The sequence below is a fragment of the Eurosta solidaginis genome, chromosome 2 (genome assembly GCF_040869045.1).
Source record: "Eurosta solidaginis isolate ZX-2024a chromosome 2, ASM4086904v1, whole genome shotgun sequence".
Taxonomy (NCBI): domain Eukaryota; kingdom Metazoa; phylum Arthropoda; class Insecta; order Diptera; family Tephritidae; genus Eurosta; species Eurosta solidaginis.
The window spans coordinates 294,779,170-294,805,057 of NC_090320.1; the positions used below are offsets into that span (position 1 = coordinate 294,779,170).

A 25,888-nucleotide genomic window follows, 5' to 3' on the forward strand; every position below is an offset into this window, starting at 1 on the left:
CTCGAAAAGGCGTCCACCTATAGAACTAAGGCCCACTCCCTTTTAAAATACTCATTAAAACTTTTCATTCGATATCCATTTTGTACAAACGCATTCTAGAGTCACCCCTGGTCCACCTTTATGGCAATATCACGAAAAGGCGTCCACCTACAGAACTAAGGCCCACGCCCTTTTAAAATACTCATTAACACCTTTCATTTGATACCCATATTGTACAAACGCATTCTAGAGTCACCCCTGGTCCACGTTTATGGTGATGTCCCGAAAAGGCGTCCACCCATAGAATTAAGGCACATTCCCTTTTAAAATACTTATTAACTCCTTTCGCTTGATACCCCGTATTGTACAAAAGCATTCTAGAGTCAACCCTGGTCCACCTTTATGGCAATATCACGAAAAGGCGTCCACCTATAGAACTAAGGCCAACTCCCTTTTAAAATACTCATTAACACTTTTCATTTGATACCCATATCATACAAACAAATTCTAGAGTCACCCCTGGTCCACCTTTATGGCTATATCTCGAAAAGGCGTCCACCCATTGAACTAAGACCCACTCCCTTTTAAAATACTCATTAACACCTTTCATTTGATACCCCGTATTGTACAAAAGCATTCTAGAGTCAACCCTGGTCCACCTTTATGGCAATATCACGAAAAGGCGTCCACCTATAGAACTAAGGCCAACTCCCTTTTAAAATACTCATTAACACTTTTCATTTGATACCCATATCATACAAACAAATTCTAGAGTCACCCCTGGTCCACCTTTATGGCGATATCTCGAGAAGGCGTCCACCCATTGAACAAAGACCCACTCCCTATCACGAAAAGGCGTCCACCTATAGAACTAAGGCCAACTCCCTTTTAAAATACTCATTAACACTTTTCATTTGATACCCATATCATACAAACAAATTCTAGAGCCACCCCTGGTCCACCTTTATGGCGATATCTCGAAAAGGCGTCCACCCATAGAACTAAGGCCCACTCCCTTTTAAAATACTCATTAACACTTTTCATTCGATTTTCGTATTGTACAAACGCATTCTAGAGTCATCCCTGGTCCACCTTTATGGCGATATCTTCAAAAGGCGTCCACCTATAAAACTAAGGCCCACTCCCCTTTAAAATACTCATTAACACCTTTCATTTGATTCCCATATCGTACAAACAAATTTTAGAGTCAGCCCTGGTCCACCGTTATGGCGATATCGCTAAATGGCGTCCATCTATAGAACTATGGCCCACTCCCTCTTAAAATACTCGTTAATACCTTCCATTTGATACACATGTCATACAAACACATTCCAGGGTTACCCTAGGTTCATTTTTCGACCCCTTATTTTGTCTTCATAGCTCTCAGCTGAGTATGTAATGTTCGGTTACACCCGAACTTAGCCTTCCTTACTTGGTTTTTTGTTTTTCAAAATAACTTTTTTCTTTAGTTATATTAATTTTAATTTTTTCTTCCTTTGGGACGTTGGGATTTGTTATATTAAAAGTATTTAGACATTTAAAATTGATAATGAGACCAGTTCTAAAATCGGCAAAAATTAACGATTTTCCATGAAATGCTCGAATAAATGGCTCGCTTCAAACGCATCCCATATCTGTTGACAAGAAAAATAATACAAAGATAGTGTGTTATCCAAATATGTTAAGCAATTTTTGTTTATTAAATAAACAAACTTCAATATTACCAGACAAACATTCAAACAAGTTAATACTTTACCGAAATTCGCAAAACAGATTTACTACTTTTAGAAATAGTTTAGGGATTATATATGTAAATCAACATGCTTTTATGTATTTGTGGTTACGCGACATAACACCGAGAATATTTAGGCCGAGCTCTACTTCATGTTCGCGTCGTGCTACTTTTAAAATTTGTGATACAATCTGGCGGCCCGTCCCTACATGCCTTATGCTGACTTCGAAAGGTATTTGCAAGGAGATGAATTTTCGCTCAGAAGCTTTTCATGGCAGAAATACCAAATTAATGCAAAGGGTTTGCCCCGATTGTTTCTAGAGCAATCACATTTTTAAAGATTTTGAAGCTGCATTTTATTGTCCTTAACCACAGGATCTTCGATGTGGTAGATTAGAACGTTACCATCACACCACGGCGTCCGCCATTACATTGGGTGCTTATTCAGAAAACTCGACCATTCCTTAATTTTTGTTAGAAGTTTATCGAAGACTGACGCAAAGTTCAAGACAAGCGCCGAAACAAAATAGGAAAATAAAATAAATAAAAATAATTTAAAACAGAGGCTAATATATATAAAAAAATAGCATAAACTAAGTAAGATAAAATAAAATTAAAAAATTAAAATAATTAAATAAAATAAATAAAGAAATTAATTTAAGTAAGTTAAAAATTAATAAAAAAAATGTGGAATAAAAACAATAAAATAATAGAAAATATAATAAAATGAAATAAAACAAAATAAAATGTAATAATATAAAATTAAAATAAAAATAGTAATTGAAATAAAATTTTATTTAATAAAACAAACTTAGATAATATAAAATCTAAAAAAAATTAACAAAAGATAATTTAGTAAAATACAGAAAAAAAATGAAATAAAAGGAAAGACACAAAATAAAATGAAATAAAAAAGTTAAAAGATAGCTGGTGAATTATGTGTTTTACGTCAGTATAAATAGGCATCTTTACCATTATTTGCTTAGTTAAATTAAACTCCACTATTTCGGCTCAACGTTTCGCTAAGCATCATAGCTTCTTCAGGAGCGAAGCTGAATTTATTTAGTAACTTTTGTCACAACCAAGTAATTTTATCACAACAACAATGTACATAAATGAGAGCTATTAAAAGAAATTTCGGTTAGAATTAAGCAAACAGATTGTTTAGTAAAAAACTTACATATATAAATGTATGTAGTGGTAGTAGTAGTAGTAGTTTATTATTCATTTTGCTTATATCTACACAAATTTTAAATATAATTACAATAAGGCAAAGTATTAATATAAGAAAAGTTAGGGCATTTTATATGTTATGCAAAACATAGTGTCAAATGCCAATCCTATTTTTGTTAATAATACAGTGGGGTGGACTGTTAAATTAATGGTAAATTTTTACATGAGGTTATAAAGATAACAAAATAACAAAACTTGTAAATTCATAACAAAATTGTGTACATAAGGTGGGTTGAGTAAAAGTGAATAGTATTCAAAAATAAACAGAAGAAATTAATTAAATTACAACTCTTAAGAAATCAAATTTTTAATTATCTGTCCGAAGCAAAACTTCTATTTCGAGATACGACCTGCTTAGAAGGAAGGATTTCACATATTTTAAAAACGGGCGAAGATTTCTTAAGGCCCGAACTTCTGCTGGTAGTGCATTGAATAGTTTACGAGACACTATTGTATAAAATTTGTTAGAGTGTGTGGTTCTCCAAGAAGGCACAGCGACGGTGTTGTTTGTGTTTCTCCTCATATTATATACTTCAGATGCCATGCTTTCCAGATAACCACATCTAAGGAAAAAAACTTTTAAAACTTTAAAATAATATAGGTCTCTCACTGGAAGAATGAGTAACCTTCTAAAAAGCTCCCTTAAGGATTGCATTCGGGTCACCTTGCATATTTTCCGTATTACAAACTTTTGCAATGTTATAAGGGTTGAATTTTGTTCAAGCTGGCGCCTCCCCAACAGGTGATTCCATGTAGCAATTTTGAGTGAAATAATGCGTAGTAAACTGTTTTCATAGCTTTACTAGTGTATCTCCCTTTTTCCCGCCTTTCCTTGTCAAAAAGCCCTTTCTTTCCTCCTTTCACAACACAACAATAGCCGTGTTTTTTAACACGCGCGTATACGCTTCGTTTGCGCGTGTAAAAAAATGCCTATCTTCGCTTAGAAAATGCTTAGGAGACCCATCTAGCGGCTGTGGTTAAACAACTAGCTACAGCAACAGGGTGTACCGAAAAGCGGAGACGCAACGCTCTGATGGCCATAGGGTATAACATATAGCTGAATCAGTTGCGATGAATTGTGGACACACATAGAATACATAGAATTAGTGTAGAGGGTGAAACAAAGACACATATTTCAGTTACATCTGAGTATAATGCGTATTGAAATTTAGAAGGACAAAATTTATGCGCAGCAATTTCAGAGGTGTATTTATAGTTTGTCTCTTAGCAGTTAATATAAAGTTTAAGCGTAAACGGATATACGCGTGTTAAAAAACACGGCTAATATAGTATACGAAATACCTGGTGAAGGAACCGAGAACGAAAAATGTAATAAAATATTGTAACGAATTTGCTGCAAATCCTCTTATTTGCAATCCTCTGCTAAGTTCGAATCACTAAACTGTTGAATAAATAACTCCAATTTGTAATAATGCAAAATGGCCTTTATTAAAGTACTTCACAATACACTCAAACTGTGCAACGAATAGCTTGCTTAATAACCACACTGATTGATAGCTCAATGAAACTCTACTATTCAAAATAATACTGCTATTGCTCGCTAGATATCGTCTTAATCGCAACTGCTTGACAACTCAAATCAAACTGAATTACTTATTACTCGCTTGCCCCGATTTAATAGTTTACGCTGCATACTTCTAGGCTCTTCGATTTCCAGAACTTACTAGTTGTTTCGGCTACAAAATCGCCAGCCACAACTACGTGCACAAATTATTGCTCTCTCTTGTGACAACTCAGATAAGATATATGCATGTGTTTGTGCATTGCCGCTCCGCTGCTCGTATACGTACATATGTGTAGACGCAATTATTTATTCGTTTATGTAGATACATAAAGATTGAATTATTGATGTGAATGTTTGTAATTTACAGTCTCTCGCGCGCACATAGGCATATAAGTAAATGCATTTGTGTGTGACATCTCTCTGGGCTGCCTTGTATATGTGTATACTTGATTTAATTATTAACGTAAATACTGCTTGGCATGGCCTTAGCATCGCCTTAGTAATGGGATAATTTAGTTATGCTAATATCCGTGACACTGCCCTCCACCTAAGTCTGATCGTCCCGATCAGACAAATCTCTCGATCTAAACGTTGCTAGCCTTTCCAAATGGACCACCTTCATTTTGGTTCGTGGTTTACCGATGGTCTGTATGCGGTACACTACATCGTTGATCCGTTTTACAACTTTGTATGGGCTTTCCCAATTACACTGCAATTTCGGGAACAAACCTTTTTTACGTTGTGGGTTGTATAACAGCACCAAATCTCCTTCCTGAAAACCTTCTGAATTAATTGCTTTATCATATCTGGCTTTCATCTTGTCGCTCATAATCTTTGTTCGTTGCCTTATCAGATCATGTATTTCTCTTAGCTCTTCTTCCAAATCACTAGTGGATTTCCTGACATTTCTCTCCGAATTGGCATCTATCCCAAACTTCAAATCAGCTGGCAGTCTAAGGTCATTGCCAAAAATTACTTTTGCAGGGGTTTGGCCCGTTGTCTCATGCACTGCTGATCGGTAAGCCATCAAGAATAATGGTATGCGGGTATCCCATTCTTTATGGTACTTGTCCACTACTTTCCTTAAGTGCTCCTCCAATGTTCTATTGAATCGTTCTACCATACCATCGGATTGAGGATGCAATGCAGTTGTCCGTGTTTTTCGAATGCCCAATGACTTACACATTTCCTGGAACACAGCTGATTCGAAATTCCTGCCTTGGTCAGAATGTAACTCCATTGGTACACCATACCTTGCAACCCAATTGTTTATAAACACTTCTGCTACCGTTTCCGCTTCTTGATTTGGGATTGGGTATACCTCTGGCCATTTGCTGAAATAATCCATAACTACCAGTACATATTTGTTTCCGCCGTTGCTAGTAGGAAATGGACCGGCGACATCCATAGCGATCCTTTCAAATGGCGCACCTGAGTTATATTGCTTCATCTGGCCATGACTTCGTGTTCTGGGCCCTTTCGCTCTGCTGCAAACCTCGCAGTTCGCAATCCACTCAGTGACTGACTGACGGCAACCAACCCAATAGAATCTCTGTTTAATCTTCTCGAGCGTCTTCGTGATTCCAAGATGACCTCCGCTTGGACCATTATGCAGCTCGCTGAGCACATCAGGAATCCTCTTTCTGGGAACAACTATCAGTTTATTCTTGTATTTACCATCCTCACTCTCCCATACTCGATGAAGGCAACCGGATATCAATTCTAAACTGTTCCACTGTGCCCAATATGACTTCGCAATGGGACTTTCTGCTGACATCTCTTCTCTGTTTGGTCTTTCATTTCGTTCGAGCCCTTGCATAACACGTGACAGATCTGCATCTTCTAGCTGGCACTTTCTTAGCTGTTCCTTGTCCCATTCATCTGTACATGTTATAGTCATTAGCCGGACATCTATAATGTCTTCTTTAGTTTCGGCTTTTGAACAGTGCTTGCATTCCAAACTACATGGTCTTCGTGACATTGCATCGGCATTTCCATGGGTACTACCTTTTCGATGCTCAATGGAAAAGTCATAGCTTTGTAGTCGCTCGATCCACCGTGCCAATTGTCCTTCCGGATTACGGAACTGCAGTAGCCATTTTAAAGCTGCGTGATCTGTCCTGACACGGAATCGCTGGCCGTAGAGGTATTTGTGAAAATGTTTAACGCACTCTACCAATGCCAACAGCTCTCTCCGCGTAACGCAGTAGTTCCTCTCTAGTTTTCCAATCGAACGGCTGTAACATGCAACTACCTTCTCCTGTCCATCGACCAGTTGTGATAAAACGCCTCCTATAGCATATCCACTCGCATCTGTATCTAGAATAAATGTTGCTCCTGGAATCGGATATGCTAACATTGGGGCAGTGCACAAACGCTCCTTCAATGTTTGGAAAGCCACTTCTTGCTCCTTCTTCCATTCAAAAGCTTTATTTTTTCTTGTAAGCTCATGGAGGCTATGGGCTACGCTGGAAAAATGTTGTACAAATCGGCGGTAATATGTGCACAGCCCAAGGAAACTTCTTAATTCATGTAGGTTCTGTGGTCTTGGCCAATCCTTTACAGCCTCTATCTTTTCGTTCGCAGTGCAGATGCCCTCTGTCGTTACCTTGTGACCCAAATAATTTACTTCCTTTTTAAACAGCGCACACTTTTTGGGACTTAACTTCAGACCAGCGCCAGCTATTCTTTGGAAAACTTCCTCCAAGTTCTTAAGATGTTCATCGAAATTCTTGCCCAATACGATGATGTCGTCCAGGTACACCAAGCATGTTTTCCAATGTAGTCCTTTCAATACCTGATCCATGAGTCTCTCGAAAGTAGCTGGTGCATTACATAGTCCAAAGGGCATTACTGTAAATTGCCAAAGACCATATCCGACGCTGAAGGCTGTTTTCTCTTTGTCTTCCTCCTTTACCTCCACTTGCCAGTAGCCGCTTTTCAAGTCCAGCGTGGAAAACCATTTCGTACCAGAGAGCGAGTCCAGAGTGTCGTCAATTCTTGGCAATGGGTAGCTATCCTTTTTCGTAACGTCATTCAACTTCCGGTAGTCCACGCAAAACCTCATTTTTCCATCCTTCTTCTTTACAAGTACTACCGGTGAGCTCCAGGGACTAGCTGATGGTTCGATGACGCCGCTGTCGCTCATTTCTTGTATAATTTGACTCACAACTTGCCGCTTCGCCAGTGGAACACTACGTGGAGCTTGACGGATCGGCCTCCCATCTCCAGTGTCAATTTGATATTTCACAACGTTGGTGCGGCCTGGTTTAGAACCATCCTGGTCAAATATGTTCGCGTACTTTAGGAGCAGTTGTTTTGCCTTACTCTGATATGCTTCCTCTAGCCCCTGCGTCCATGCCGTGATGTCATTTGAAAGATTAGTATTACTAGCTGAAACGTGTTCCTGGAGCTGTTCACAGTTAATAACTACTTCAGCCTCTTGGCATTTTCCCAAAATAGCTCCTTTAGTCAGTTTGAGTGGTGAATTGAACTCATTGAGTACTCTTACCGGAACACGTCCATCTTGTTTTGTCATAGCCAGGGTTTTTCCTACAAGTATGTTCAGTGCTGATTTGTTTGCTGCTTCGACAACCCACAATTTGTTTGTCCCACAACCTCCATCAACCTTTGCCCAGATGACTGCTTCGGATTTTGGTGGTATTCGCTGACTCTCTTCCACCAGCACTCGTTTACTGCTGTAGCATCTCTCGTAGCCGAAATTAAGTGGTACATCCATGTTCTTATATCGCATCGTCTTGCTTTGCATGTCGATCTTGATGCCCTGGTCGATTAAGAAGTCCACTCCAATTATGATTTCATCAACAATCTCTGCCACTATAAAACTGTGTACTACCGTGACGTTCCCAATTGCGACTTCACATGATACTTCTCCTAGAACCGTGCTGTCTTCTCCAGTGGCTGTACGCAATCTTGCTCCATGCAATGGTGTTATCTTCTTGTTGACTAAATTCGCTCGAATGATGGAATGAGATGCACTCGTATCTACAGTCAGTAAACGTTCCTTTCCATCCACATGTCCTCCGACAGTAAGATTGTTTGACCTTCTTCCAATTTGTGAGATAGAGATTATGGGGCATTCAATTGAGGGAGCCAGCTGTCGCCCCTTGCGGCTGACTCGCTTTAGTTTAACGATTGTGTGGACTTGGAGATTTGCTCATCTCCTTCAACTCTGCGTTTACGGCCACCCACATTGTTGGGGCTATTGGGACCGGTGCTGCAATGTCGTGCAATATGACCTGGGTTGCCGCACTTGAAACATTTAATAACTCCGGCATTTTTCTGTTGTGATCCCTTCAGTGCTTCCAAAATTGTGTCTACCCATTCTGACCTTTCTACTTCTACACGATGAGCCTTATATGCTGGTTTACTTAATAGGGAGGCAGTTTCCTGGGTCAATGCATGTGATACCGTTTCAGCAAATGTTTGCTTTGGGTTCGCGTATGTGGCTCGCTTCGTTTCGACGTCCCGTATGCCATTTATAAAGCTCTGAATCTTCACTCTTTCCGTGTATTCCACGGGTGCATCCGCATTTGCAAGATGAGCCAATCTTTCAATGTCCGAAGCAAACTCCTGCAAAGTCTCGTTAGCTTTTTGGTAGCGGTTTTGCAATTCTATTTGAAATATCTGTTTCCTGTGTTCGCTTCCGTATCGCCGTTCTACAGCAGTCATCAATGCGTCATAACTGTTCCGTTCGTACTCTGGAATAGTCTGTAAGATTTCGGCAGCTGGTCCTTTCAATGCTACGAAGAGTGCGGCAACTTTATCTTCCACATTCCAGTTGTTCACTGCTGCGGTCTTCTCAAACTGTAGCTTAAAGACCTGGAAAGGAACAGAACCATTTGTTGAAATTTGAAGCCTCTAGCTCTTAAAATAGGGCAGTAATTACGAAAAGTTTCTTATCTGAACAATCCGATCTCATCAATTTTTTCAGGCAACAATATGTGCAATATACGAAAGTATATGGTGAAGTTTGAGGCTTCAATCTGTTAAATTGAGTAAGATATTACAAAAATCCTCTTTTTCTGAAAAATCGGTTCTATGGAGGATATATGCTATAGTGGTCCGATCCGGCCGGTTCCGACAAATGTCTAATCGGACACCGAAATACACCAGCTCACCAAATTTTATCAAGATATCTCAAAAATTGAGGGACTAGTTTGCATACAAACAGACAGACGGACAGACGGACATGGCTAAATCAGCTCAGCTCTTCAACCTGATTATTTCGGTATACTTAATGGTGGGTCTATCTATTTTCCTTTAAGGACTTACAATTTTGGGTTTCGTGACGAAATTAATATACCATTTCATTTTCATGAAAGGTATAATAATACAGCACTACCGCAACACACAACGGAAAGCGGACATTCTGTTGATCTACGTAAAGCGAGAATATTGGACAAGGAAAGGCGGGAAAAAGTGAGATACACAACAGAAAGCTTAAGAATTATGCAAAATAGAGATAGAACTGTTAATAGAAAGAATGACATCTTCGCCGCATTCCTTTTATGTTTATTATAAAGTTTTTGTTTACATTTTCACATTCTTAGGTATTCACTGAACACACCCCTTCATACATACGTACATATGTAAAAAAAAACCGAAATTTCTTTTAATAACTTTCTTTTACGTACATTATTGTTGTGATAAAATTACTTGGATGTGATAAAACTTACTAAATAAATTCAGTTTCGCCTCTGAAGAAGCTAAGATGCTTAGCGAAACGTTGAGCCGAAATAGTGGAGTTTAATTTAACTTTGCACTAAGCAAATAATGGTCAAAAAGCCTATTTATACTGACGTGAAATAAAAAAAATGGTATGAAATAAACTAAATAATAAAATAAAATAAGATGAAATAAAATAAGATAAAATTTACAAATTTTTAACAGCATGCATTGCTAATAAGATCTACCACCATCTAAAGACGCAAAATATCCTTGCTATTGAACAGAAAGGTTGTGTAAAAAATTCCCAAGGATGCAAAGAGCAGCTTCTTATAGACTCCATTGTAATGGAACAAGCATACCACAAATAAAGAAATATATATACGACATATATCGCCTACAAGAAAGCCTATGACAGTGTACCCAACTCATGGTTACCTGAGGTGCTAAAAGTGTATAAACTAGCTCCAAACATAATAACTACTCTTGAATATCTTTCGAGTATATGGAGATAACACTTAATCTAAAAACAAAAAATGGACTACAAAGTATTTCCACGATACCCATTAGAAGAGGCATACTACAAGGAGATAGCTTAAGTCCTCTTTGGTTCTGCCTCGCGCTTAATCCACTATCGACCTTGATTAATGATACCAAAAATGGATTTAACATAAAAGGAAGAGAAGGTCCATCGTATAAGGTCTCACACCTCCTCTATATGGACGATAGTAAGTTATATGCAGGGCCCGAGCGGCACATGAATGAGTTCCTTCAAATAACCGAAGATTTCTCACGAGATATTTGTATGACATTTGGACTAGATAAATGTAAAATACTGAGTGTTCAGCACGCAAATGTAGTAAAGCATAATTTTCCCTTAGCGAATAATGAAAAAATAGATGCATTAGAAGCAGATGAGTACTATAAATACCTAGGTTATATGCAGGCCAGAAGAATACATCATAATGTCATGATACAGAACATCACTGACTTCTTCCTATATAGAACAAGATCAATCCTTAAATCTGGTCTTAGTGGCAGGAATTTATTTAAAGCAATAAACACGTTTGTGATACCAGTGCTAAAGTATAGTTTCGGAGTATTAAAATGGTCTTACACGCAGTTGGAAGGTGTTAAAAGAGTGAGTCAAACACAGCTCACAATACGGAGCACATCACCCGAAATCTGCAGTGGAGAGAATAAACTTATCTAGAAGTCTAGGAGGGCGTGGCCTGATAGGTATCCAACATCTTTATAAAAAAACAGATCGCAAACCTACGCCAGTATTTCTTAGGGCAGAACACAGCACTACACCAAGCTGCATGCGGAGCGGATAAAAACTATACGCTTTTAAACCTGTTTAATGTCGACATACAGAATAAAGAAAGCGATTCTATTCATACAGCACTACTCATTGATGAATGGAAAAAGAAAACACTCCATGGCAGACACCCCCATTCATTAAGCCAACCAGGGATCGATACCGTTGCTTCAAACCTATGGCTGAAGAATTCAGGATTCTTTATGGAAACTGAGGGCCTCATGATAGCAATACAGGACCAAGTCATTGCCACAAAAAATTACTTAAAATACATTGTACGCGCTGAAATTGGCAGTGACAAATGCAGGAAGTGCCAACAGCAGTCGGAAACAATACAGCACATAACAGGAGCTTGCGTTATGCTCGCAGCAACAGACTATTTAGCAAGACATAACGGCGTAGCGAAAATCGTTCACCAGCGCTTGGCAATCCGTACGAATCTGTTTCCGTATTATAAATATACTCCCTCGGCAGTGCTAGAAAGTAGTGTCAGGAATGTCCAAATGGATTAAAATGAATAGTCTCACTACGTTTATAAAAGTAATACATGTATTTATTTATTTAATTAACAAAAGGTTTAGGTTAAATTATAATTCAAATGTTAAGGAAATTGATTGTACCACGAACTGACTACCGTTCTACTTCACAGTCAACCAGCGAATGCCCTCACTGCTCTCACAAGCAAACTGTCGGTGACAGTAGCGAATATAAACTTTACTGGGACCGCACTATATTTACAGATAGAACATACCCCATAACAGACCAGATATAGTCCTATTAGAAAAGAAAGAAAATAGCGCGTATTTAATTGATATTGGGGTTCCCAATACGCACAACTTGAAAGACATGCACTCAGAAAAGAAAAGAAAGTACATAGGACTTGCTCAGGAAATGAAGCTGTTATGGCACCTTGACAAAGTAAGCATAGGGCCAGTAATCATCTCATCAACAGGCGTGGTACCCAAAACTCTTATGACGACCCTGGAGAAACTAAAATTATAAGATAAGCTTCTACCTATTCAAAAGGCAGTAATTCCATCTCCATTGTACGTTCGTTTTTAGATACTGACATGTAATTTACAGATTATTATGAATTTACCTATGTATATTTAGTATAAATGGTTTTATATGTCTTGTTGTATACAACCGATGTATAATGTATAGGCCAAAGTGGAGCTCAAGGAAGAAACAAATAAAATAAAATAAAATTAAAAAAAGATAAAGTTTTTCACTTTAAATTAAAGAATATAAAAATATATAAAATTAAATAAAAAGTATCAAACTAAGTTAAAAAAAATATAAAATCAAAAGCAAAATGTAATAAAATGTAATAAAATAATTTACTCAGCCCACCAAGTTTCTTTTAACAATATCACTTTTTTATACTCAGTTGAGCAGAGCTCACAGAGTATATTAAGTTTGATTGGATAACGGTTGGTTGTACATGTATAAAGGAATCGATATAGATATAGACTTCCATATATCAAAATAATCAGGATCGAAAAAAAATTTGATTGAGCCATGTCCGTCCGTCCGTCCGTCCTTTAACACGATAACTTGAGTAACTTTTGAGGTATCTTGATGAAATTTGGTATGTAGGTTCCTGAGTACTCATCTCAGATCGCTATTTAAAATGAACGATATCGGACTATAACCACGCCCACTTTTTCGATATCGAAAATTTCGAAAAACCGAAAAAGTGCGATAATTCATTACAAAAGACAGCTAAAGCGACGAAACTTGGTAGATGAGTTGAACTTATGACGCAAAATAGAAAATTATTAAAACTTTGGACAATGGGCGTGGCACCGCCCACTTTTAAAAGAAGGTAATTTAACACTTTTGCAAGCTGTAATTTGGCAGTCGTTGAAGATATCATGATGAAATTTGGCAGGAACGTTACTCCTATTACTATATGTACGCTTAATAAAAATTAGCAAAATCGGAGAAGGAACACGCCCACTTTTAAAAAACAATTTTTTTTTAAGTAAAATTTTAACAAAAAATTTAATATCTTTACAGGATATAAGTAAATTATGTCAACATTCAACTCCAGTAATGATATGGTGCAACAAAATATAAAAATAAAAGAAAATTTCAAAATGGGCGTGGCTCTGCCCTTTTTTCATTTAATTTGTCTAGGATACTGTTAACGCCATATGTCTAAGCTTTGGGCAATTGAGGGCGAGCAGTTTATTAAGAGTTATAAATGAGTAATTTTATGTGCTTGTAAGCGTATGAGTCGTGGCACAGTGGCTGACGTACCCGACCAAACGCCCGGGGTTGCGGGTTCAACTCCCACCAAGCATTCCTTTTTTTTAAATTTATAAATTATTATTATTAATGGACTGTATTGAGTTTATGGGGTTTTTGCTTTAATGTATTACATTTATTGAGTTGGGTAGTTTTAGTGTTATTGGTGTATTTAAGTCATGGGAGGATGCATAGCATCAGTACACCTTTATTTATTTGTGTTTATTTTAAGGGGTTTAGTTTATTAAGTTGGGTAGTTTTAGTGTTATTGGTGTGTTTAAGTCATGGGAGGATGCATAGCATCAGTACACCTTTTATTTATTTAATTTGGGGGCGAGCACTGGGGGCTCTGAGGCTTCGCTCTACTAAGCCACCTCATCCTCTATTTGAAGAACCCTTTAAAATGTGATATGGAGGCGAGCACGGGACGGCTCTGAGGTATTGGCACCCCATTTTCTACTAGAAAAACCTCTATTTATTTAATTTGGGGCGAGCGTTGGGCACTCTGAGGTTTCGCTCTAATGAGCCACCTCATCTTCTATTTGAAGAACCCCTTCAAAGTGTGATATGGAGGCGAGCACTGGGCTCTGATGTATTAGCACACCATCCGAAGAACCTCGATTTTAATTAAAAAACTCAAACTATGTCTTTAGAATATTTCACTAACCAGTTGAGAATTACAAGCACACTCAATGGCTACTGAAACAAACGAACGAAAAATGTTCATAGTTTAAGTCGCTTAAACATACTCCCCCCTTAGACGGCTTAGTCGTCTAATGAAACTTCCATACGAGCCAGTAATCCAGCTCGAAGGACCATGTCTAAGCTTTGGGCAATTGAGGGCGAGCAGTTTATTAAGAGTTATAAATGAGTAATTTTATGTGCTTGTAAGCGTATGAGTCGTGGCACAGTGGCTGACGTAACCGACCAAACGCCCGGGGTTGCGGGTTCAACTCCCACCAAGCATTCCTTTTGGTCCTTCGAGCCGGATATGAACCAGCCCTACGACAGTTCCACGGCATGGAACGTTCCCTCTCAAAAAAGGGCGATCTCAAGCAGCAGTACGACCAGGTACTCGAAGAATATCTGTCCCTAGGCCACATGGAAGAATGCAGTCCCAACGAAATAGAATCCCTGGGTAAATACTGCTCATTCTATCTCCCTCACCATGCAGTCGTAAGGCCAGACAAAAAGACAACAAAAGTCAGAGTTGTGTTCAACGCCTCCAAAAAGTCGGGTTCCGGTCACTCCTTCAACGATGTTTTATGTACCGGACCAACCCTCCAACCCGATCTCCGACTTATGTTGCTGAAATGGCGAACATATAAATATGTGTTTAATGGCGATGTCGAGAAAATGTACCGCCAAATTCTCTTGCACCCCGATGACCGAGACTACCAACGGATAATATTCCGAACCCCCGAACACAGTCCAATAAAGGACTACAAGTTAAAAACGGTCACCTTCGCGGTTAACTGCGCGCCTTTCCTGGCTATTCGCACTCTACACGAGCTGGCGAAAGACATAGCCGATTCCCATCCACGCGCAGCCCCAATACTAAAATCCGAGACGTATGTTGACGATATTTTATCTGGCAGTCATGATCTTCAATCAGCCGAGCAATCCCTAACAGAGACCATAGACGCTCTCAATTCAACCGGCTTTCCCCTAAAAAAGATCACGGCAAACCATCCCAACATCCTCCAAAAAATAGCGAAAACTGATCTACTGAAACAAACGAACGAAAAATGTTCATAGTTTAAGTCGCTTAAACACCATAAGTCGAACAAAAATTACCCAATCCTTTTGAAATTTGGTACGGGCATAGATTTTATGATGTTAACTGTTTTCTGTGAAAATGGGCGAAATCGGTGGATGCCACGCCCAGTTTTTATACACAGTCGTCCGTCTGTCCTTCCGCATGGCAGTTAACACGATAATTTGAGCAAAAATCGGCATATCTTTAATGAACTTAGTTCACGTGTTTACTTGAACTCACTTTATCTTGGTATGCAAAATGAACGAAATCCAACTATGAACACGCCCACTTTTTCGATATCGAAAATTATGCAAAATGAAAAAATGTCATAATTCTATACCAAATACGAAAAAAGGGATGAAACATGGTAAGGTAATTGGATTGTTTTATTGACGCGAAATATAACTTTAGAAAAAACTTTATAAAATGGTTGTGACGCCTACCATATTAAGTAGAAGAAAATGAAAAAGTTCTGCAGGGCGAAATAAAAAACCCTTAAAATCTTGGCAGGTATTACATATATAAATAAATTAGCGGTATCCAACAGATGATGTTCTGGGTCACCCTGGTCCACATTTTGGTCGATATCTGGAAAACGCCTCACACCACTCCCTTTTAAAACTCTCATTAATACCTTTAATTTGATAGCCATATCGTACAAACTCATTCTAGAGTCACCCCTGGTCCACCTTTATGGCGATATCTCAAAAGGCGTCCACCTATAGAACTAAGCCCCACGCCCTTTTAAAATACTCCTTAACACCTTTCATTTGATACCCATATCGTACAAACATATTCTAAAGTCACCCCTGGTCCACCTTTATGGCGATATCTGGAAAAGGCGAACACCTATAGAACGAAGGCCCACTCCCTTTTAAAAATACTCATTAACACCCCTCATTTGATACCCATATCGTACAAACAAAGTCCAGAGTCACCCCTGGTCCACCTTTACTGCGATACCTCGAAAAGGCGTCCACCTATAGAACTAAGGCCCACTCCCTTTTAAAATACTCATTAACTCTTTCGTTTGATACCCATATTGTACAAACAAATTCTAGGGTCACCCCTGCTCCACCTTTATGGCGATATATCGAAACGGCGTCCACCTATGGAACTAAGGATTAATCCCTTTTAAAATACTCATTAACACCTTTCTCTTGATACCCATATTGTACAAACAAATTCTAGGGTCACCCCTGGTCCACCTTTATGGCGATATCTCGAAACTGCGACCACCTATGGAACTAAGGATTACTCCCTTTTAAAATACTCATTAACACCTTTCGATTGATACCCATATTGTATAAACAAATTCTAGGGTCACCCCTGCTCCACCTTTATGGCGATATCTCAAAACGGCGTCCACCTATAGAACTAAGGATTACTCCCTTTTAAAATACTCATTAACACCTTTCATTTGATACCCATATTGTACAAACAAATTATAGAGTCGCCCCTGGCCCACCTTTATGGCGATATCTAGAAACGGCGTCCACCTATGGAACTAAGGATTACTCCCTTTTAAAATACTCATTAACACCTTTCTTTTGATACCCATATTGTACAAACAAATTCTAGGGTCACCCCTGCTCCACCTTTATGGCTATATCTCGAAACGGCGTCCACCTATGGAACTAAGGATTACTCCCTTTTAAAATACTCATTAACACCTTTCTTTTGATACCCATATTGTACAAATAAATTCTATGGTCACCCCTGGTCCACCTTTATGGCGATATCTCGAAACGGCGTCCACCTATGGAACTAGGGATTACTCCCTTTTAAAATACTCATTAACACCTTTCATTTGATACCCATATCGTACAAACGCATTCTAGAGTCACCCCTGGTCCACCTTTATAGCGATATTTCGAAACGGCGTCCACCCATAGAACTAAGGCCCACTCCCTTTTAAAATGCTCATTAGCACCTTTCGTTTGATGCCCATATTGTACAAACAAATTCTAGGGTCACCCCTGGTCCACCTTTATGGCGATATCTCGAAACGGCGTCCACCTATGGAACTAGGGATTACTCCCTTTTAAAATACTCATTAACACCTTTCATTTGATACCCATATCGTACAAACGCATTCTAGAGTCACCCCTGGTCCACCTTTATGGCGATATCTCGAAACGGCGTCCACCTATGGAACTAGGGATTACTCCCTTTTAAAATACTCATTAACACCTTTCATTTGATACCCATATCGTACAAACGCATGCTAGAGTCACCCCTGGTCCACCATTATGGCGATATTTCGAAACGGCATCCACCTATAGAACTAAGGCCCACTCCCTTTTAAAATACTCATTAACACCATTCGTTTGATGCCCATATTGTACAAACAAATTCTAGGTTCACCCCTGGTCCACCTTTGTGGCGATATCTCGAAACGACGTCCACCTATGGAACTAAGGATTACTCCCTTTTAAAATACTCATTAACACCTTTCATTTGATACCCATATCGTACAAACGCATTCTAGAGTCAACCCTGATCCACCTTTATGGCTATATCCCTAAATGGCGTCCACCTATAGAACTATGGCCCACTCCCTCATAAAATACTCTTTAATGCCTTTCATTTGATACACATTCCAGGGTTTCCCTCGGTTCATTTTCCTACATGGTTATTTTCCCTTATGTTGTCATCATAGCTCTCAACTGAGTATGTAATGTTCGGTTACACCCGAACTTAACCTTCCTTACTTGTTTAAAATTAATTTCCCTTGTTTTTCAGTGTCCCTTTGTTAATTTTTATTTTTTTGACATCATCATGTTTGGTGGCCGGAGGACTTACAAAACCAGGTCGGTGTCCGAAAATAGCATATAAGAAAAAATTGGACTTAAAAAGGGTGAGTATTAAGTTCTATATACTTAAATAAATTAAGTGCCAGCTCTATAAAGCTAGGCCAATTTTATAGTTCTATGCATAGACTTCAACACCATTTTCAAAGCTTATGTTTTAATTATTTACAGTTCACAGGTACCTGGTATATGCAAAGTAGTTTCGATAAGATTAGCTTTGACCGATGCCAAAAGTCTGATTACAGTCTTGGAGATAACGATGAGCCTCAAGTAAAAAACTTCCAAATAAGTAGATTAATGTAAGTATTTTTAATTGCAGGCAAAGCTTTTGGTTTTAGTTGAAAGTTATGTTACCTTTTATGTTGGTGATTTTACGACAGGATGTAAAAGTGAAGACTTTTGTGTCAAAAGAAACTTTTTTCAAATTCCAAGTGCATAGGTAAAATATTTGTTTCCCTTTTCGTTCTCAAAAACTAACACTGAAGATGGCACTTTACTGAAGCCGGTTTGTATTCAAATCAAATTTGACAAGGAATGATGGAAAATTGCTTCAATATACATCAATTACTTGAATTGGAACCATTTTCCGTCATTCCTTGTCAAGTTTTGTTTGGAGACAAACCGGTTTCGGCGTTATGCTATCTTTACTTACGTACCTAATTGGCGCTTAAGCGTTTACACGATTATGAACGTCCAACAAAGCGCGCCAGTCGCTCCTTCTCTCTGCCAACCGGCGCCAATTGGTCACACCAAGGGAGTTTAATTCGTTTTCCACCTGGTCCTTCCAGCGGAATAGGGGCCGCCCTCTACTTCTACTTCCATAGGCGGGTTCCGATAGAAAAACTTTCGTGGCTGGATCGTCATCTTTCATTCGCATAACATGGCCTAGCCAGCGCAGCTGTTGTGTTTTAATTCGCTGGATTATGTTGATATCTGCGTATAGCTCGTACAGCTCATCGCTAAATCTTCTTCGTTACTCGCCATCGCCAACTCGTAGAGGTACATAAATCTTTCGTAGATCTTTCCTTTCAAACACCCCCAGAGCCGCTTCATCTTATGTTGTCATGATCCATGCTTCTGCCGCATAAAGCAGGACGCGTACGATAACTGACTTGTAGAGTATGATTTTCGTTTGCCAAGAGAGGACTTTACTTTTCAGTTACCTACCTAGTCCAAAGTAGCATTTATTGGCAAGGGTGATTATTCGCTGGATTTCAGAGCTGATGTTGTTGCTAGTGTTGATGCTGGTTCCCAAATAAACGAAATCTTTTACTATTTCTAAATTATGGCTGCCAACAGCAGCGTGGCTGCCGAGGCGCATATGCGCTAACTCTTCGCTCGATGACAGCAGGTACTTTGTTTTGTTCTCATTCACCATCAAACCCATCTTTACCGCTTCTTCTTCCAGTTTGGCGAAGCAGAACTAACGGCGCGGATATTTAGGCCGATGATATAAATGTCATCAGTATATGCCAGTAGTTGCACGCTTTTATAGAATATTGTTCCAGAGCGTTTAAGTTCTGCAGCTAGTATAATTTTCTCCAGCATCAAATTAAAGAAATCGCTCGATAGGGGCTCAACCTGTCTGAAAACTCGTTTAGTTACGAACGGCTCGGAGAAGTCCTTCCCAATTCTGACTGAGCTGATGGTGTTGCACAACGTCAATTTGCACAGCCGTATAAATTTGGCGGAGAAACCAAATTGAAACATAGCGGCATATAGGAGCTCCATTTCGTGCTGTCGAAGGCGGCTTTAAAATCGACGAAGAGGTGATGTGTGTCGATTCTTTTTTCGCGGTTTTTTTCCAAAATTTGGCGCATTGTGAATATCTGGTCATTAGTAGATTTAACAGGTCCGAAGCCGCACTGATCAGGTCCAGTCAGCCGATTCACGGTGGGCTTCAATCTTTCGCAAAATACACTTGACCGGACCTTATATGCGATATTAAGAAGGCCAATTCCGCGATAGTTGGTGCAGTGTGCAAAATCCCCTTTCTTGTGGACAAAAAATACTTTGGACAAAGAACACTTAGATTCCAATCGTCGGGCATACACTCGTCCGCCCACATTTTGCGAAGAAGCTGATGCATGCGCCTTACCAACTCCTCGCCGCCGTATTTTAATAGCTCCGCAATCTATCAGCGTCCGCGGCTTTTTTGTTTTTCAATCTGGTTATTGCTATTCTGATTGCGTCATAGTCGGATGGAGGAACATAAATTCCATAAATTCATCGATTGCGGGCTCAAAGAAATCATCTTGCTTGGGCGATAGGTACATCGCTGTCTCCATTTGGAAGGTCAGAGGAGTATTCCCAATATAATCTAAGTACTCTCTAAACATCGGACTAAGGACCTCATGCTCCTCGCACTCATGCCTTTCTGCCTATGCTTTTTTCCTCCTGCAAAGGCGTCTCGCCCCCTCTTTAAACTCGCAGTAGCGTTCACATACTCTTCTTGTTGTTTAATTTGAAAATATACACAACAGTTTAACACATATTTTTCACATTTATTAGCGGGTCCGCAGAATGTAAAACCGGAAAACTTATATTCCATTCGGATGGACAATTTCAAGTTAAATATGGTGAAATAAGTATGTTATTATAATCATATCTTTCTAAGAAATTGAAACTATAACTTTTATTTATATTTTGCAGCTTTGCCTTTTCTTTACAAAATTCTAAGTGTTGATTACAAAAAATATATTATCTTCTATTTCTGCGAGAATATAAAATCGGATAAACACACCGGTTAGTATTTTTTGTTTTGAATAAACATTTCGATTTGTGTCTGTGTCCGAACGCCGCCAGAACAGGTCCCTATTATGCATGTAGAAACGGTTTTCTAATTGGTGGAAAACCAGTGCCAGTGAAAACCTTTTCGAATCTTAAGTTTTTTGGACAATGTCTTATTTTACTAAAAGTTATTTCAGCCGACTTATTCTCATTCTCTATGCGATAAAGGCAGTAAAGAAGATATAGGAGCACACGCTAGTACGACTCTCTCACATACAGGACATATATTTTAAAATGTATTGCAATGTATAGTTGACCTGGCCGGTCCGTTATGACCTCATGGATCAATGAGTCCATAGTGCGGTGCAATAATTGGAGTAAAAAAACTTTTTTACTTATTATACCCAGCGTGCTTTGTACACAGAGTATATTAACTTAGATTGGATAACGGTTGGTTGTACAGGTATAAAGGAATCGAGATAGATATAGACTTCCATATATCAAAATTATCAGTATCGAAATAAAATTTGATTCAGCCATGTCCGTCCGTCCGTCCGTCCGTCCGTTCGTCTGTTAGCACGATAACTTGAGTAAATATTGAGATATCTTCACCAAATTTGCTACACTAGCTTATCTGGACCCAGGATAGATGGGTATTGAAAATGAGCGAAATCGGATGATAACCACGCCCACTTTTTATATATAAAACACTTTCGAAAACCCAAAAACCTGATTATTTAGTAAATAATACACATAGAATGTTGAAATTTGACATTGGGACTCTTGACAAAAATTTGGAAACATTTTTTTAAATGGGAGTGGCAGCGCCCAGTTATGATAAAATTAATTTTACAAATATTATTAATCATAAATCGAAAATCGTTAAACTTACCGTAACAAAGAGAGGTTGCCTTTACTATAAGAAATGCTTTGAAGAAAAATTAACGAAATCGGTTAAGGACCACGCCCACTTTTATATAAAAGATTTCTAAAAGGGTCGTGGACGAATAAAATAAGCTATATCTTTGCAAAAAAAGAGTTTAAATCAATGGTATTTCATTTCCCAAGTGAATTTATAACAATAAATAGGAAAAACTCCAAATTTTAAAAAATGGGCGGTGCACCGCTCCTTTTATGACTAAGCAATTTTCTATGTTTCGTGAGCCATAACTCGAAGAAAAATTAACATATCGTAATTTATTTGTGTACACATATTTTCTTTATAGCGGAATATATTTCTAGTAAAAATGGACGGGATCGGTTAAAGACCACGGCAACTTAGATATAAAACAAGTTTAAAAGGGTCGTAGACTAGAGCAATAAGCTATATCTTAGCAAATAGTAGTTTTGAATCAATGATATTTCACTTATCAAGTTTTACTGTAAGAGGAAATGGGGAGATATTTTTCTTTTAAACGGGCGGTGCCACGTGTTATGTAGAAAAGTAATTTATGTGAAATGAAATGTACAATTGAAGCTCACGCTGAGTATATAATGTTCGGTTTCACCCGAACTTAGACACCCCTTACTTGTTATTAACAAGTTGTAAAAGTTTTTAATTTTTTTTTTTTAACTCTTTACCAATTGTCTCATAAATTCTTTTTTACATTAAAAACTTTTATAGAAAAATAATTTACTTAAATTTTTTTAAGAATTAATGAGCTTAAAGTCGATAAATGACAATTGTTATTCAATTATTATTTTTGGTTTTATTGGAAAAAACTGAAAAGAAGGAAACATTTACTGGCAAATTGCGATGGTACCATTTCGAAAACTTCTTTTCAGTTTTTCCTAATAAAACCAAAAATAATAATTGAATAACAATTGTCATTTATCGACTTTAAGCTCATTTATTCTTAAAAAATCTTAAGTAAATTGAACACGCCATTAAACACACAAACATATGAAAAATAATTTATTAATTTATTTGTAAAAATTTTTACAATTTTTTGAATTTGATTTAAATAATTTATGTTGTATTATTTTTTTTAATAAAATTTTTTGAATTACTAATTTTTATACAAACTTTTCCTGCTGTTTCTTTTAATAGTTTAATTAAATTCATTTGTTTAATTATTTTTTTTATAAAATATTTTTGTTATTTTTTTTTTTTTTTTTTCAAAAAATATGTCTACTTATTTTTATCTAATACATTTTTAAACATTTTTCAAACTACTAACTATTTTCCATTGCAATAAGTGATCAAATTGATAGGTAATAAAAAATAAATTTATTTTGCGGATTTTTCCGAGCAAGCAACAGAACAAAAATTCTCAAAACTTGTAGGAAAATTTAGCTCCCAATTTGATTTTCTGCATTGCTCAACTTTTGAAAGCAAAGACGGTTTTGAAAAATTTTCAAACTTCACTACGACTTAAGAAACATGTAAGAACATCTCTTTGATTCCAGACTATTCCATGTTTGTGATGGTTGTGAGAACTCTAATTGAAAATCTCAAATTAACGTTAGCCTTATTCTAAAATGGTGCTGTGACTCGCACAGAGGAACACCCGGCACAACAGTTACGAGAGGCTGAAGGGGGCCTCGAATACTCTCAACGAAAAGCGCAAGGGGAGGACGACGACGTCACGACGTAGGTGCTGGAGGGGCACAAACAGCCAAATGGTGCTGCGAGTCCTACAAATAAACCTCCAACACAGTAAAGTGGCGTCGAGCGAACTCCTCCTAACCCTGGAGGGGGGTTCGTTTGACGTGGCGCTGATTCACGAGCCGTGGCTCTCATCGGGAGGAAAGGTTTCTGGACTTAGCGCGCACGTTTTTGGCGAACAGCTGCAATCATATATGCTGCCTAATTACACTACTGAGGACCTCGTAGTGGTGGCCGTTGAGGAAAAGAATAAGCAGGCATTTATCCTGGCGTCCTGCTACATTGCCCGTGCTGCGGAGGTTCCACCGATGAAGTGCAAAAGGCTAGTACAGGAGGAAAGGCGCAAAGGGCGGTTGGTCAAAGGCGCCGATGCAAATGCGCACCACAATGCGTGGGGAGGAGCAGATACGAACGAGAGAGGCGAATCTCTATTTTGTTACATCCTGCAAACCAATTTGCATATAGCCAACAGGGAAAATGTCCCTACAAACATTGGTCCAACATTCAGTAATGTTCTGGATATTACATTGAGCTCCGAGCGTGACATAACAAGGTATGATTGGATGGTTCTTGATAGACCATCCTTCTCCGACCATGCGTATATCAGTTTCAGCATCCCCCTAAAGGGGGTAGAGAAGGGAGGAACCTTTAGAAACCCTAGGTCAACGAACTGGACTAAATTTCAAGAACAGGTAGAAACAAAACTGGGACAACCCAAAGAGGTTGCCAATGTGGAAGAACTGGAGGAGTCGAATGAATTCCTAACAAGGACGCTTATGACTGCGTATAACAAAGCTTGCCCTCTAAGAACATTCAGAGGAAAAGCAAAGCCGCCATGGTGAAGCAATGAGCTGAGTCTTCTAAAAAGACAGGTAAAAGAAATGTTGAGGCTCGCAAAGACCGCGGAAAGCGAAGCTTGTCGGGACGAATACAGGGATCTACTTAGGATCTGCCAGCGTGAAATTTCCAGGGCGAAGAGAATCTTCTGGAAAAGATTCTGTACGGACATCGAGTGCTCCAGCGAAACAGCACGGTTGAAAAAAGTCCTAGCAAGGGGAAATATAGCCTAGGGACTAATAAATAAAGAGGACGGGGAATGGCCACTTAGTAGTGAGGAATCCCTTAAGGTGCTACTTCACACACATTTCCCATTGGGGACGGTTTAGAAGAGCCAGCAGACATCACTCACACTTCGATCACGGAGCAGGTAATGCCGGGCTTGGTGACCGATACCAAGACAGAATGGGCAGTGAAAACGTTTTCTAAGTTTACATCGCCGGGCCAAGACTGTATATTCCCGGCTATGCTAAAAGTTTCAAGTATGGCGGTCGTGGAATGGCTTAAAACAATATTCGATGGGTGCATAAGGCTGAATCATGTACCGCACTCTTCGAGAACTGCTCGTGTAGCTTTCCTACCAAAGGCGGGAAGATCGGTCACGTGTATCCCAAAGACTATAGACCCATTAGCTTAACATCATTTCTGCTCAAAACCTTTGAGAGGCTGATAGATGTGTACATAAAGCCCAACGTGGATGAAAAGCTGCTGTCCACAACACAGCATGCGTACACCAAAGGCAAGCCGGCAGACACCGCATTACATAGGGTGGTAATAAGCATAGAGAAATCCCTGGAATATAACGAGTATGCTATAGGAGTCTTCTTGAACATTGCCGGGGCTTTCAATAATGTTTCTAAATGGGCGATTATGGTTGGTCTTAATTACATTAAAGTACATGCCGCCTTAATCAGATGGATCGGCTGCATGTTATATTGTAGGAGAATTACATCACAATGGGGATATTGCGAGGCCACGAAATCAGTGGACAGGGGCACACCGCAGGGAGTGGTGCTATCACCTCTGCTGTGGACGCTGGTCATCAACCAACTGCTCAGGCGATTCGATGAGGGACCCGTAAAACTTACGGCTTACGCAGAGGACGTTGCAATTGACATAAGTGGAAATTGCCTTCCAACGATTAGTTCTTTGATGGATCGGGCGCTTCGGGATATTCATACCTGGGCATCTAATGTCGGGTTGAAAGTGAATGCTGAGAAGACGTATATGGTCTTGTTTACAAAGAGATACAAGGTCCCAAATTGGACCAGGCCTAAGTTAGGAGGAGCGACCTTACAGGAGAAACCTTGCAAAAAATTTCTAGGTATCATCCTAGACAGTAAGCTGTCATGGAAGCTTAATGTGGAGGAGAGGGTGAAGAAGGCCTCAACGGCACTTTATGCATGTAAA

The 25,888-nt window shown here is 38.8% G+C and overlaps 1 protein-coding gene across 1 annotated transcript in view; it reads left to right on the forward strand.

Moving 5' to 3' along the window:
* Window positions 1–25,888, forward strand: part of LOC137241234 (bilin-binding protein-like) — a 31,936-nt gene that overhangs the window by 3,891 nt on the left and 2,157 nt on the right. Inside the window, exons 2-5 of the mRNA XM_067768603.1 lie at window positions 18,236–18,350; window positions 18,475–18,602; window positions 20,815–20,891; window positions 20,956–21,048. Coding sequence (XP_067624704.1) covers window positions 18,236–18,350; window positions 18,475–18,602; window positions 20,815–20,891; window positions 20,956–21,048 — 413 coding nt within the window. The remainder of the gene's footprint in view (window positions 1–18,235; window positions 18,351–18,474; window positions 18,603–20,814; window positions 20,892–20,955; window positions 21,049–25,888) is intronic.